Source organism: Halyomorpha halys, unplaced genomic scaffold, assembly GCF_000696795.3.
Source record: "Halyomorpha halys isolate HHAL.00 unplaced genomic scaffold, Hhal_1.1 Scaffold1541.1, whole genome shotgun sequence".
Taxonomy (NCBI): domain Eukaryota; kingdom Metazoa; phylum Arthropoda; class Insecta; order Hemiptera; family Pentatomidae; genus Halyomorpha; species Halyomorpha halys.
Window position 1 is genome coordinate 114,712 of NW_027116259.1, and position 16,065 is coordinate 130,776.

General features: G+C 32.9%; 1 protein-coding gene across 1 annotated transcript in view; it reads left to right on the top strand.

Annotated features, from left to right (window-relative positions):
* LOC106689993 (soluble guanylate cyclase 89Da) overlaps nt 1-16,065 on the top strand; it is a 60,889-nt gene that overhangs the window by 36,421 nt on the left and 8,403 nt on the right. The window contains exons 5-10 of the mRNA XM_067053073.1: nt 37-268; nt 3,595-3,737; nt 3,838-3,945; nt 5,597-5,765; nt 7,932-8,078; nt 10,691-10,829. Of these exons, the coding sequence (XP_066909174.1) occupies nt 37-268; nt 3,595-3,737; nt 3,838-3,945; nt 5,597-5,765; nt 7,932-8,078; nt 10,691-10,829 (938 nt within the window). The remainder of the gene's footprint in view (nt 1-36; nt 269-3,594; nt 3,738-3,837; nt 3,946-5,596; nt 5,766-7,931; nt 8,079-10,690; nt 10,830-16,065) is intronic.

The following is a 16,065-nucleotide window of genomic DNA, read 5'->3' on the forward strand; positions in this document are numbered from 1 at the left end:
TTATTTACCTAAATTTGTTTATTTTTATCTTGTCAGCTACATAACTAATAAGATGGACAAACCACCCAAAGGATGGGATCTGCCCAGCCTTTCTACATCTTTTATCGTGAAATTGTTTCCATTCTGTGTCTTATTCGGTCCTGGCCTTCGAGTTCTCAACGCCGGGGAAAAGTTATTCGAGGTCTTCGAAGATCGACTCATTGGTCGCCCAGTCAGCAGCTTCTTGAAGATCCACCGTCCCAAGAGCCTCGAGTTCACCTGGGAGAACGTGAGTGTTAGGAATGACAACATTATTGTATTATTCATGTGTATATATTATATATTACATACAAAAATCTTTCTATAATATTTCATCTCAGATTATTTCATAAGGTCAAATTAAATGTGAAATCGTTTTGAAGTACTATGGTAATATGAAATACTGGAATCATTTATGCACTTTTTAATTTCCAAAAGAATTACAGAAAACAATAACTTTTTTTTGTCTTAAATTTTATAATTATCTTAATTCATTTGATTGAATAAAACTACAAATTATTTAAGGTTTTTGAAAAATATTAATGGAACGTTTTTCTAAAAGTTCTAGCTAGTGTGAATTTACTTAATAGTCCAAGACCACAAGAGGAGAAAAAAGTCAGTTTGTTCATCCCAAGTTTTTATTACTAGTCAAAATTGATGAATCTGCCATGAATAGTAATTGCGAATTAAAAATGGTGGTTGTTTCAAAACTTTAAAAAAAAAAATACCAACCAGACTAGAAAACCTACTAAAACAAAATTTAAAGTAAAGTAGTTATTTTGTCAAATATTATAAAAACTGCTATTTCTACCAAGATAAGTGTCATAAACTACTTTATGGCTCATTAAATTATCTTTAATTTGAGTGAAAATAAACATCTATACGGCTCATGGTTCCTTAGATATAGATCTTCCAAAATAAATTGACCAGCTACTGATTTTTCATGAAACGTTGCTTTTTAAAAAACTATATCTCGGAAACTATTGAATGTAAACTTCTCTATTAAGTCTCATAATTTAAAAAATTTACTCTATTTTAAATAATTTTTAAATTAAGTTTTCGAATGTTGTTGGTAGTTTTGAAGATACAGAGCTTATAGATGTTATATCGATATAGATATTAAGCTCTGAATCAAAAATTGCTATTTTTTTAATATTTAGGAACAGCTGCCATTTTGTATTCCCCCTACCTATACTTGACAGACTCAACTAGTAATTATACATATTTTTCATTAAATTAAATATTAAATCAATATTTAGGGTGAAATGACAGACTTTTTTTTCTACAGGTCTCTAGAAAGCTCATGCCAAAAAATAATGTGATTTATTTTTTTAAACGAATTTAATTTTAAATTAAACAAGAAAAAGCATGGTAGTCATAATTAGTACTCTCTTTATTGCCAATATTATATGTATATAAATTTACGTATAATATTCGCAATAAATACATAACGCAATAAATATATTAGTAGGCACTATGCAAAAATACGGATTTCAATCCGATTTATTTTTAAGAATTAAATTGTACAGAACTACGCTAACTTAAAGCCATCATCACACATTTTATTTTATTTTATTGTAGGAGTGGGTAGCTCATTTGCAAGACACTGTGCTACTTACTCCAAGGACCTGGGGGTTCGAATCCGGGTTGTGGCAGATAATTATTTTCTGTTTCTCTGTTGCTGTGAGGTAGCCCTGTGGATTAAAGAGCCCTCTGTGGTCCACCCACCCAAAAGTGGGTACCCTTAATTGAGTAAAAATCAGACGATCGAGCGTTATTCTGATCAAGTCACCTCTTGCACAATCGTTGGTCTAGTAACAGTACTTCCTTAGATATTGCTGCACCCCTAACCCTTCTTGGGTTGTAGCGGTAAAGATTTAATTAAAAAATAAATAAAATAAATTATGCATTTGAATAATTAGGTGAAAAATCATCTTTATTCCCTCTGAAAACGTTTCGTGTTGTTTTTCCGATCATCAGGTAATAAAATCCCATATAGTTAGTTTAATCTATTTCATACTAGATATTTTGTCATCAAAGTTAATTATTATTATTATCTTACGATATCATCTAAATCAAGAACAAAAATTAGTATTTTTGAAGTTGCATAAAGTCGTTGTAGTATATTCAAGACTTCAATACGTCAGCCGGCTAAGTTGGAAAACGGTATGAAGTAAGAAAACAAATTGCCCAAGTAAAAAAAGATTTCTTCATTTTATCAAGCTTTCTCTGTTTTCTACCGAGAGTGTTTACAACTTTCACTTTTTTTTCTCCTTTTTCATAAAAGCCCATTTAACAGTTTGCCAATGTAGTTTTTTTTATTCCTTTTAAATTTTTTTTTTTTTGTACGGATGATTTCTATCAATAAGGAATATGAATCAATAATAGTAATTGCTGATTAATGATAGATAACACATTTGATTTTATATAATATTAAAAGAAAATTTGAAGAAGAATATTTGAATAAGAATATGATAATGAATATAGAATGAATAGTACAATATTCGAATATGATTGCTATTTACTAAAATCTTGCATTTTTCTTTGGGCCAAAGGTCGATTTTAGTAGTCTCGGGTTTATAATTGTTTTACCACACAAAACAGTAGTAATGACTTTAATTTTTGATTATAAGAGTTTTTATTTATTTTTATAAAATATTATAAAATGTTGTATGCCAATTTAGTTATACTAATGGACTACTTCCTTTTTATTTATTTTTAATAAAAATTTATAATATGTTATATGCCAATTTAGTTATACTAATTGATTACTCCTTTTTTATTTATTTTGTTTCTCTCCCCGTATTTTTTTTTTAAATAAACTTTTTTTGTTTTTTATTTTCCTATTACAGGGCAATTATTTTTTGTATTTTTGTTAGGTATACGAATGTAGTTATACTTATGAATGTCGTAAAAATTAACTTTATTTTTCTCTTTTATTAAGAATTATTATTTTTAACTATTTATTTTATCTTATTTTTTTAAATTTATTTATAACGTTGTTAGCCAATTATAAAATTGGGCGTATTTTGTACAAGATTATACCACCCCCCATTATCAATTAATAAAAAAAAATGTAACTTTTATTTCAACCATGTAACTACCAGTTGAACTTCACCAATAAATGTTATAAACTTTTTTAGGTTATGATAAATAATTAATAATATAGTATCGACTATGAAATAAAAAATATTTTTATTTAATAATTAGCACAAAAAAAAAAAAATCAGCAACTATTTGACCATGTTTAGTGCCAAAATAGCTTAAGGCAGTGGTTCTCAAACGCAGTGCTCCATCCAAGCAAATACCACTTCAAAAAATTATAGTAGTTAATTTAAAATGTATTTTCTCCGCTGTTTTTTGTTTCCTTGTATATTAAATCGCTCTAAGAATAATTGTTCCGTGATTCTTCTTACTCGATAAGAGGGTAGTGAATTTTTTTTAGCCCATTAAGGGTGTCTCGAAATTATATTTTAGCTCTACAAGCGTGCTACAAAGAAACAGTTTGAGTACTACTGTCTTAATTAAGCTATTGAGTTTGGGAAAATAAAAATAAAATAATTTTAATTTTCCTAGATTGTTAATTATCAAGCAGTTGCTTTCGAGATCGAAGTCTTGGCTCCTGAGGAGGCCACTAACAAACCAAGGAACCTAATGTTGACCGGGCAGATGCAGCTGCTTGAACCTGTGCCAGTCGTCATGTTTCTATGCAAGCCCAGGTATAGCCAGGAAATCTTCTAATTTGAAACGAAATCAAGAAATATTTATAAAATAATATATATAATAATTAAATAAAAATATCCTTCGTCCCCTTTTCAGAGCAAGAAATATTGCCGAGATGAAGCATATGGGGCTCTATGTGGAAGACTTGAACGAAATCGGCTTGGGGAGGGAACTAGTTTTCAAAGGATGGGAACATTCTACTAGGTAAGAATGGAATTACCTTTCTCTTATAATAAGTACATTTATATTAATTTTGGGTTTTAAGCATTGATACGCATTTTCTCCGACAGTTCCATAAATTAACATCCTTTTGTTAATTTGATGAAGGAAAACTATAATCACGGAATAAACTAAACAGGTTGGAGAGGATCAGGAATGATCCCCTATCCAGGGATTATCCAGAGGAAAGAATGCATTATTATTTTTATCACTTAATTTATCTATTAAATTTTATATGTACAACTTTTTTCTTTTTCATCTTTTTTTTAATGGTTACTATCCATATTTATGTATGTATATTAAAAAAGTTGAGAGTAAAAGTGGTGCATTGAAGTTTGTGTTAATATTTATACTTTATATTTTAACTTTATTGTATGTTTTAATAAACAAAAAGGAAAGATATATTGGTGTTAAGGGAGAAAATTATAATTAAATTTATCGATAAGTAATGAAAAAATGAACAATAATAAGGGAAAAAATGATAATATTGAAAGAAAAAAATGATTAAAAAAAATTATGTATCACTATTATGTATTATAAATATACTGTACTATGCCTTTGCTGTTTAACTGGTTATGCTGTGTATTTAGCAACCCAATACAGTTGGCCAACCCAACTTTTTAAAATAAAATGTTTCTCTCTTTGTATTTTCTGATATAAACACAAAAATAAAACAGGTAAAAAAAAAAGTCTATTTAGTATTTAAATAAATAAAAACAAATTGTTAAAATATATTTGTTATTGGTTATTTTTTCTTGCGTCTTTTTTCGAACCATACTGTATGAATTTATAAAATTATTTTTATTTATGTTTATTAAATTAAATGATAGATTATTTTTTTTAACCCCAATTTCTAGATCTACTGTAAATTTTAAGATAATTACTGATAAATCTTTCTGCTTAATTCTTTTAAAATTTTTTGAGGTTAATCACTTCCATCATTTGAAATAAATTATTATTTATTTATTCATGACAATTGTACAACGTTTCGGGACCACTGTCCCATATTCATGCACTATAAAAACCTCATGATTTCATATGGGAAATCATGTCCACCATTTGTGCATCTTCACTTCTCTCTGGTACAGCCATCATTCTACATTTCTTACTATCTCTTTCTGCTTAAATATGTAAGACTGATTGCTATGTTTCATTCAGGGTGATAGTACAAACCTATCCATATTATATATTAACTTATTTCTTTTAACGTATCTATTCATTAAAGTATTTCTTTTAACTGACTTTTTTTTTTCCCCTAAATTTATATATTTATTTTTTTTAATTTATGTGTTTCTTTGTACAAACTGATCCGCTCCACATTGCTGTCTGATGAAAAATTTGTTTAATGGATCAAAAATGGATCACTGGAAATGTGAGGTCTGAGAGAGTGAGATAGGGAGAATAAAATTTTCAAGTTATTGAAATAAAATTGTTAAATGTAATGAAATTGTTAAAGAAAGAAAAAAAATGAATGCAATAAAATAAAAAAAAATATTTGTGGTTAGTATTGTATTTAATATTTGTAGAATTTAGATTTGAAGACAAGTATTAATTGTGAAGAAAGGGAAAAAGAGGATTACTTTGTATGAATAAAGCATTTATCTCTATACTTTGATAATAATATTACCTATTTCAGACTTGATGAAGTTCGCGAGAAGGTGGAGAAACAATGCGCTGAACTAGAAGAGACATACAACAAGATGAAGGAGTGGAAAGAAGAAGGTGACAGATTGCTGTATTCAATGATCCCCAAGTCTGTGGCTGAGCAGTTGAAAGCTGGGGCTTCCCCGCTCTCCACTTGCAAGGTATTTCAACGTTTTTATCTACATTTATTTCTTATTTACATAAAAATACAACTACTGAATTTGAAGTAAGATCATAATGGTATGATACAGGCTTGTAAAGATACTACCCATTGGAAGCACTCCAATAACATGTCAAAATTAGAAGGTCTCGAGACCATCTTATTTTCAGGCACCTCGGAGAATTGTTACGAATGGAAGAGGAAGCAAGGTTAGAAACTAGGGAGTTTGTTTGGTTAGGGAGTTTAAAATTAAAAGATTAATGTCTGTTCCGGACTAAATCGGTTACGTATGAAACCTTAACGTCTCTATGGATGATTTTATTTGTGAGATTTTATTATTTATTTTATTAAGGAGAATTGAGGATTTTACAAAGGCTTTTGGATTGTAAGGATTGGATACGAGAGGAATTCGAAGGTTTAGTGAAGCCCTAAAGCTCGATTCCGGATGTCCAGATAGACCTTATTACAGTCATGTAGATCAGTCTTTTGTAATGAGTTGGAAGTTTAGATCGTTTGTCCAGTAAGTGCTGCAATAGTCAAAATCGACGTGTAGCTTCCTGTCTTTTCATTCTTGTGTGAGGATTCCAAGTTAGTCGTTTCTGTTTCTTGTCGGATCCAATACGAGGTCCTCCCACTGATTCCTTGTTCGTCTGCGTGCTCCCTTTCCCTCTTTCTTTGCCTCCCTAATACTTTTGGGAGTCTCGTGATTCATTCTTTGCACATGGCCGAACCACGTCATTTATTGTCTATGTATATTCTTATACTTCTCATTCAGTTCAATCTAGTTTAACTGAGAGCTTTCCTCAAAAAATGCATTTCTATGACTTGTATACGGCTTTCAAATTTGTTGATACAGGAACAAATTTCATCTCTACAAGGGAGCTGGATAATTTCGGTATCTAACTATTTCTTTTTTGGATCCCTTTTTTTCCTGGTCATTTCTAACACACAGAGGGGGGGGGGAGATAGTCTAGAGGTGACGACCAAACTTATTCTAATATAGTGGGGTATCAAGTTTTTAATTTCCGGTTCCAATCGACCCCCTAGACCGGATTCAAACCGGGGTCGCACGGAGTTCTCAGGTTGCTAAGACCTGCGCCTCAGCCACCCGAGCTACGGACGGTCCTATCTTGGAGTCAAAATTACTAATGATGGGAGGTTATTATTACTCAAAATAATTGGTTCTCAACTCCATAACTCTCGCCATGGTAACTAAACTAGAACATTCTCCAAGAGGAGGTGGGTTGCCACCCTTAAAATATTTTAACAATTCTAATATGTATTTTTTTAAATACTTATATTTATTACTTATTTTATTTATATATTTACTGATCTTTTTTCTTATTATTGGTATCTTTCTATAATTATTAATTTCATATTTATGACTTTTAGCCTAATTTATTTATTTATTTAATTTAATTTTCGGCCAATCAGGCATCATCGGGGCATGATTATACAACTGAAAAACACGCATCATATAGTAAAAGGACTTACCATTCAGACACAATATATGACAAATTGAAATGTTAAACCTCCCATCATTAGTAATTTTGACTCCAAGATACTAGTACACATCAGTCTGTGCCAGATACAAGCCTCTACAAAACACATTACCTTGTTTTCTAGTTTCCACTTTTAGACTCATGTATTTAATCAGACACACTATTTAGGACACTTAATTGAACTTTTATTTTCATAAATATTTTTTAAGCCTTGTAGCAATCTATCGTGTTGTACGAATTAAATATCCTTTATCGGCTATGTATATACCAGTTAAAGCTTTTCAAAACATTAAATAGAAAAATAAATTCTTACTCTATTCTTTCTTTTATATTTTCAATAGTCTTTGCTGTAGAGATAGAAAATGTTATGTTCCTTTTTAAGAATGGCAGACGAAATATCATTTTACGGACTGGCATCTCTGTCCGGTCGTTGCAAGAGACCTTTAAAACTTCACCTATTCTCGGGAAATACGTGAGGAAAATTCTTTCCAAAGAGAAACCGTTCCAAGCTCTGTATAATGGCAAAAATGTACTGTACCTTTAAGCTTTTTTATGCTCAATTCTTTTTTTTATTTTTTGTTAATTTTTATAAATGATTAATGTATTCTTTTGTAGATTTGTGCCATTTGAATACGGAATACTGATTAATTTTATTCTTTTCGAAGGACTTCGATCAGGTGACAATAATGTTCTCTGAACTTTGCGGACTCAACTACACGAATAATCTCGCCCAGGTTTCCGAAATCGTTTGCACGATGAATGACATTTTTATGAAGTTCGACAAGATCACTGATGATTTTAAAGTTTACAAGGTATCAATATATATTTCCTAGTATTACATAAATTTATGCTTATATTATATTGAATTATATAAGTGAAGCGAAAAAAGTGTATGGACTGAATAGTGCATGCGTCAAAAATTCGTTCCAAACCCCTTTCCCTACAGTTGATATTTCTTTTGTTTTTGTTAATATCGCGCCTGTAACAGGTAGGCACCAAACCTCTTTTTATTTAAAGCTGAACAGTTTGAGCAGTATATCATCATCAAAAGAGTAGTTAATTGAAATGTTTGGACAGAGCTATGTTCGAAAGATCAATATCAAAAAACCCGATTCTATTGGAGGAATCCAGGATTTCGAAAATTATTTTGATAAAAAAGAAACAGGAATACTAAAATCTGAAATTATTATAATTTATAAATAAATCTAAGTATAAAATATTTCTTTATGAATTGTTAATATTTCTGCTTGGTCTCTTGATTATACTTTTAACTATTTATTACTTCTATAAGTTTTTACGGAAACTGGGATAAATCAGTTTGAAAGGCGCTGTAAATTCAAGGAGCCATGTTCAAATCCGGCTTTGGCAGTCATAATTATTTATTCCATTACTTTAGCTGTGAGTCAACCCTATGTGTTCAGAAGTTCTCTGGGGTCCACCCAGCCTCTATAAATTTGGTAATTAATTAGGTGGATGATCGTAATCTTGAATAAATGACCTCCTTGCAACACCACCGTTCAAGAAACAGTAGATCCTTACATAGAACTGAACCTCCGAGCCTTCATGGGTTGTAGAGATACAGGTTTTCATTTTCATACGTTCTTAAATTTCTTAAATACGATAAAATAATTTTGCTTTAATATAATATAAAACTTGAATGTACCGATCAGTTTATATTTAAAATTCATTAAATAGAAAATTCTATTTAAATATTCTTTTTCTTCCTCCTCTGTGCCTCTCAGCAGGGAGGTACCTCGATCCGAGGTTTCCATCTGTCCCGGTCCTTGCCAATGCCCTCATGGAATCCAACAGCTTTCCTCTTTTCTTTCCTAGTCTTGCCACATTATCCAGCCACGATATCCTTGGCATTCTTCTTGGTCCTTTGCCTGCTGATCTAGCTTCGAAGAATTTGCGTGTTCCACGGTCTTCATCCATTCGGCATATATGTCCGAATCACTTCGACTGCCTTTTCTCAAGAATTTCAGTTAGTGGTTTCACCCCTAGCTCCTCTCGTAGTCTTGCAATCCTGAAGCGTTCCCTTCGTGTTCAGCCGGCTACTTTACTGAGGTATTTCATTTCTGAAGCGGCGGTTCCTCAATCTGTCGACCACTTCCGTATAGTAAGGTAGGAAGGTTAATAGCATTAAAATTTGAAGTTTAACTTTTCTCTCAGCTTCGCGTTTACCAACAACAGTATTGCAGATCTGGTAATAATTGTTGTTTGATTTTTTAATTCTAATAGATATTTCTTGTTAGATTTTACCACTTCTTTATGATTTCTCCTCTGCAAATAATCTGCACATCTCCCGGTTCTCATCCAATTTGCATGATTTTACTTTTTACTTGTATATTTAAGTTTAAATTGTTATATTTCCGCAAGTCAAATATCATAATACATTGGTTTAATTAGCTGTGAAAAGAAACCGTACTAAAGTTTGATTATTTATTTTAAACGATCGCATTACTTTTCCTTCTTAACTTGTCGGTTGCCGACAAACAAGTATTGCTCTGGGCACCGACTCCGAGTTAACTCTTATTTTTACCAGAAGATAACTTATGATGGTCGTCCTAGACAAGACCGCTGACTAAGAGTAATCTCGAATTTGGTAGCAAACACATTTACTGGCACTACAACCCGCTAGGGTGACGAGGGACCTTGTAATTTCAACCTCCACTCATCTTTGATGTTTAAAAAAAAGAAATTAGATAATTTCACTTCGCAATTTCTTATAATCAAATTCCATGTCACTACTATTCAATTGATTCATGATAGAATTTATTGGCTATGTAATTGCTATAAAAAACAATTCTATTCTATACTGTTAAACCCATGAAGGGTCAGGGGTGAAGTACTTTGTAAGGAAGTACTGTTACTAAAACAACGGTTGTGCAAAGGTGATTTGGTCAGAATCACACTCGACCGCTAGATTTTTACCCAACTAAGAGTACCCAATTTATGAGGCTTGGTGGACCCGAGAAGGGTTCCAGAACCCACAGGGTTGACTCACGGCTACAGTGTAACAGAAAACGATTTTCTGCTCAGCCGGATTCAAACCCGGGTCCTTGGAGTTAGTAGCATCGTGCCTTACAACAGTGCCACCGCCCTCCATATAATTTCTATAGTTTTTTTTTCTTTTTTCGGCCAAGACTCCCATTGGAGTCCTATACTGCCTAACCATGGTTGGGGGTCAAAGTTCTTCATTTTGTGGGACCACCACACAATGAAAAAAGACAACGTCCCAGGCCGGATTCGAACCGGCACCGCCAATAGACATCAAATTGGTAAGACTGTGTCTTAACCACTGAGCTATGGGCGGCCCAATTTCTATAGTTTTAATAATTATACAATAATAAAACCATCTGCATCTCAAGTTGAAGAATTATTAATTTATACCAATCTGACTTGAACCCCCTCAAATGTACAGGTAGAAACAGTTGGAGAGGTGTACATGGCTGTCAGTGGCGCCCCTGAAGAAGTCGAAGACCATGCTAACCACATCGCAAGGCTGGGCCTTCGCTTTCTCAATGAATTCACTCCTGAATCGAACATCACTGTTAGGATTGGTATGTCAAATATATATAATAATTATCATAATACACACTAAATTTGTGAAGTAATGTAAATCATTCCAAAATAAATATCATTCGGAAATAATGCTGGTAGGCATTATAAAGAAAAATAATTTGATTATAACTTAAATTAGAGGACTAATAAACTATCGAAGTAGTAAAAGTATGTATTCTAGTGAAACCTTAAGGTGGCAAGATAGGCCAAATGGGAGAATCAGTGTAGTAAACATTGTGTTTTGATTTGCCTCCTTATACTGAGGTTGTCCATACAGATATTAGCTCTACTGAAGGTCACGAAGACCTACAGAACGGTGTTACATGAGACGGTGCAGACACTGAAACCATGCTTGTTAACGCCATAATATATAGTTACCTTGTAAATAGTATTTGAGTTTTATTAGTATTTAATTTATTTTTATTTTTATTATTTTAATTGGATTTGGTCGTTTGAGAAGAAAAATATGTGATTATATTTGTGTGTTATAGTGAATAATAGGGACAGTTGCTAAGAGTTAATTACCGTTGCTAAGAGGCGTCACCTAGCAACGAACCGACCATCTTAGTTTTTATTGCAGTTCCTGCTAATTAGTGGCCCTGATAGCGTCCCCTTAGCCCTGTCTGCGTTAATAGTTTAAACATTTTTTGAGTGTTTTAGTCGTCTTTACAGTCCGAAACCAGACCTTTTCCGTGTTTCGACTTTATTATGAGTTATGGATACTTAGTGGCTATGAACGTGTGTAACCAGACCTGTCTGCGTTCATTTTGTTGGCTCGCCTAATACATTAATACTTTTGGATGTTTGGACTATCGATGAGCCACTACACCAACTTTGGACCATTGCAGCGATTTATTTAGCTACAAGAGCTGCGACCTAAACATCTCGGCAGCACTCTTCCTCTGACCTATCGGAGTGAAGCAACATTACGTCAACTAGTATTTATTTTATATATATTTATTTGTTTGTTTTTTCTGGATTTTCTCTTTAGGAAGTCTGGTGAATCAATTCATAAAAACTTTTTTGAGGTTAATAACTTCCAGTTGAATGAAATTTGTATTAAATAATCATAATATGGTACAACGTTTCGGGACCACTGTCCCATATTCATGTACTTTAAACCTGATAATTTCATTTAGAAAATCATGTCACACTTTACACTTTTGGTTTTTTTTTTGTAAATTAGTTTCTTTTCGTTTTCATAATTTATCTAACTATTTTATTTTTTATCTGAGAGGTCTTTTTATTTTTATTTGTATTCATTGTTAGTCATCTTTTGTCTATATTAGTTTTCAAATGTTTAATTGACCAAATAAATGTTTAATCCGAACCAGCTAGTTGTTTTTTCTTTTTAAAGCTTTCCAACAAAAATACATAGTCGATTTGAGGTCGCTTTAACAATGCTACTGGACCTGGTGGAGGACGTCGTTGAATACGAAGAGATGAGCCCGTGGCTGCAGCACTACTGGGGGGACTCCAGAGGGAGGATCGGTGATACCTGGAACCTATGGAAGAAGATGCTGCGTGATGACTCCATAGTGGAATGTAATGGACGGTGAGTAACATGCCAGAAGGGCGCTGGCCCGAGGAAGGTCTTCCCCACCGTCTATGCCAGATTGAAGGCTAAGTGGGCTCTTCGAGACTAGTGAGTCTAACGGATTCAGAAAGAACATCGGCCCACGTGCAGAGTCCCTGAAAAATACACAATAACCTGGATTGTTAGATCTTAAAAGATTTATAAATCAGTTTTTTGGTTGTATTATATAAATTAGCCTCTGAACCTTGAAAGTAAATCATAACCTAGCCTACTCATCTCTCTTTTCTCAGTCCGCCGGTGTTCTTCAAGGTAGTATCTTATGTCCCATCCTTTATACGGTTTATACAGCTGACATCCCAACCCACCCTACCACAGTCGCTACTCTGATACGCTGAAGACACATGAATACTTTCTGTAAACAACGACCCAACTAATGCATCACAAAAAATACAGGCACACATAACATTTATTCAAGAATGGTGTCAAAACTGGAGGATAAAAATAAATCCTGACAAATCCCACCAGATCACCTTTACTCTCCGTCGTAAACCTCTGCCCTCCAGTCCTACAGTATCCTTTCTAAATACTCCACTAACGCCTGTTGTACAGATTCGATACTGAGGACTCCATCTTGACAAGAGAATTACTTGGAATCCACACACAAGACTGAAACGACAAGAAACTGCTCGTAGATTCCGATTGCTACAACACTTACTTGACAAACGCTCTAAACTTCCCATTCATTACAAAAAATTAGTATACACTACGATAATCAGACCAATTTGAACATATGAAAATGAGCTCTGGGACTCTTACCAAACCATCAAATTCTTCCCGCATCCAATCCTTGATGCTCCTTATTACGTTACAAATAAACTCATTCACAAAGACCTTAACATCCCATTCGTTGCAGATTTGACCCAAAACAGATACGCGTCTTTTCACTCCAAACTCCTTAACCATCCTAACCCATTAATTCTTAATCTTTCATCCTTAACAATCCCTGATAATCCTCCGAGGCGTCTAAAAAGAAGATGGGCATTGGACCTTTTAATTTAAATTAATGTTTGAAGTACCACCAATGGGTGGTTCCTTCCCAAGATTTTCAATTGTTTTTGGAACATACGACATACTTACCTATTGTATTATTTTGTACAGTTGTAAATTACATTAAATAAATAGAAAAAAAAAATAACCCCTTAGCAGTTATGAGATATGACTTCTTAACCATCAATATACGCCTTGGACTGCCACAACTGAAAAATATAAATATATCTATATTGACTTATAATCTTTATGCACCAAGCGTCTTGATCCATAAACCAATTATTGTTTTACAAGCGATGATAAGATAATCCGTCTTTTCTAAGTAGGAAAATATAACGACGTTAAACTCCCAATGAAAAGAAATCCTTTGTACAATTCTGTCAATAGTGTTGACAATCTGTGAATGAGGAACAACTTGAGGAAATGAAAGGACTTAAAGGGGAGCGGCACCTTTTCCACCATCCAGCAGCACCTTTTCCAGGCGTGATATTGACATGAATTGAGTTGAAGAGGTCTCTCATCCAGATCCTCTTCAGCCTTTTAATGGTGTTAGAGTGTGTTCGGATGACCTTGTAATTTTCCACGTAATCAATTGAAAGTATTAGTCTTTGATTATTTTGTTTTTTAAATTAAAAGTGTACATCTTTATTTGAAAGCTGATTAAAGGTTTGCATTGAGGTATAAAGCTAGAACTTCCTCTCGTGTAGTTCCAATCAATTGATGAATTTTGCGAGCTTTGAAAACTCGTAAAAGGTTTTCATTGGTGGCCATCAATACCGTTTCATTTTTAATGCCCCCGCTTCCGTAACACCCTTCAGCTATCCCTATTTTGTCACGCTGTTATATAAAATTCTGTCTGTATTACCTTTTAACTTTTGACGGTTAAACTACAGATGTTTTCGATAGTTCGGAATATACAAAGTGCCATTGAAATCATATTTTATGTAGTCCGTTTTTAATATATATATATTTTGGGTAGCTTTTTTTTTTTTTTTTTTTTTAAACAAGAATGAGAATCAATATTTGTGGTGCGGTAGCTTCTATACATTTGAAATCATAGTAATAAAGTCATTGCTCACTTTTTTTTTTTTTTTATTAAAAACCATCCATAAAGACCTAAATGTTCCTTATGTAACCGATCTAGCCCGAACCCGATATTATTCCTTCCATAATAAACTCCCTAACCACCCAAACCCACTCGTTTCTAACCTTGCTTCCTCTTCCATTCCTGGCAATCCTCCAAGGCGCCTGAAAAGAAGATGGCCTCGTGACCTTATATTGTAAACTGTTTTACAGTTCTACTACTGGGTAGTTTCTCTACATCTTGTATCATATCATATGTCATTATGATCAAATTTACTGGTTGTATTTTTTTATACAGTTGTAAATATCAACAAATAAATAAATAAAAATTTTTTTTATTAAAGTGTCGAATTTTTGAAAAATAATGCTAGTTCACTCCTTCAAGCAAGAGGAAGTAACAACCGTTTGAGTCTGCAATATAATTGGGTAACGCAGATAAGAAAACTATTGGAGAGCTTCGGAATGTTTGACCCGATACTACTTAATGATCCGGTAAGTATCAAAATTAGAATGGGGGAGATCTTGGATAGATATAGGGAATTTGTCAAGGATAAATACCTCTTGTTATTACGAGAATCGACCTATAACCCGTGGAAAACAGATGAAAACAGATGCTCCTCAAAATTACCTAAAAATCACTTGAGAATAATTGCCTAACTACGATTTTATGGTAAATATGCAATTACTCTAAATGTCGGTCCACACAAATATACTTTGGACCCACAGTAGCTTTGTCCAGCTTGTGATGGAACGGCCCTGGAGGATTGCATTCATTTTCTTGACAAATTGCCCCGCGTATCATGACAACCGAATCCGATACATGCCGAAGCTAAGCGATATTAGTCGAAATCAGTATGAATTTCTGTCTGTACTCTCAGGATTGGACCTTAAACTGTTTTATATATATGTAACCCAAAACCTTTTGCTTAGAGCTAGACACCTATCGTCCCAATAGGAGGTATAGTTTTTGTTTTGTTTTTAATATTATTAAATATGAAGTGATGTTTTTGTTTTATTCTAACGAATGTGGATAGCCCAGCTTGGGTATATTGTTTGTTATTAGTTTATATAAACGATCTTTAACTCATCATTTTTGTAAAATTACTACAATTGATTATCGATTTCATGTATTTCACAGGCTAAATCTATTTGTGTGGGGGTTGCCCCATAAACATACAAATAAATAAATAATTATTATTATAGTTCACTTCTGCAAAAACATTAGATATGTTTCTTTGTGCACTTTAATTTATTGAAAGTATAAGCGATATGCTCATTCGTGTAGACATATATATTCAGCACCCAAAATTGGCAGTTCTACTTTACAATTACTACATTGAAGTAACTTCAACTTAACTTTCTGCATTTAAAAAAAAAAATGTATTTCGGGAACTATTGAACGTAAATAGCTCTATTGAGGCTCATGTTTTAGCAAATTTACTCTACTTTTAATGATATATTTAATAATATATATCTTCTTTAGATTAAATACAATAAGATGGTCAGGGTTGCGGTAAAAAATAAAAACAAATAGTTTTAAACTATTTTTGACCGCAACCCTGACCTTC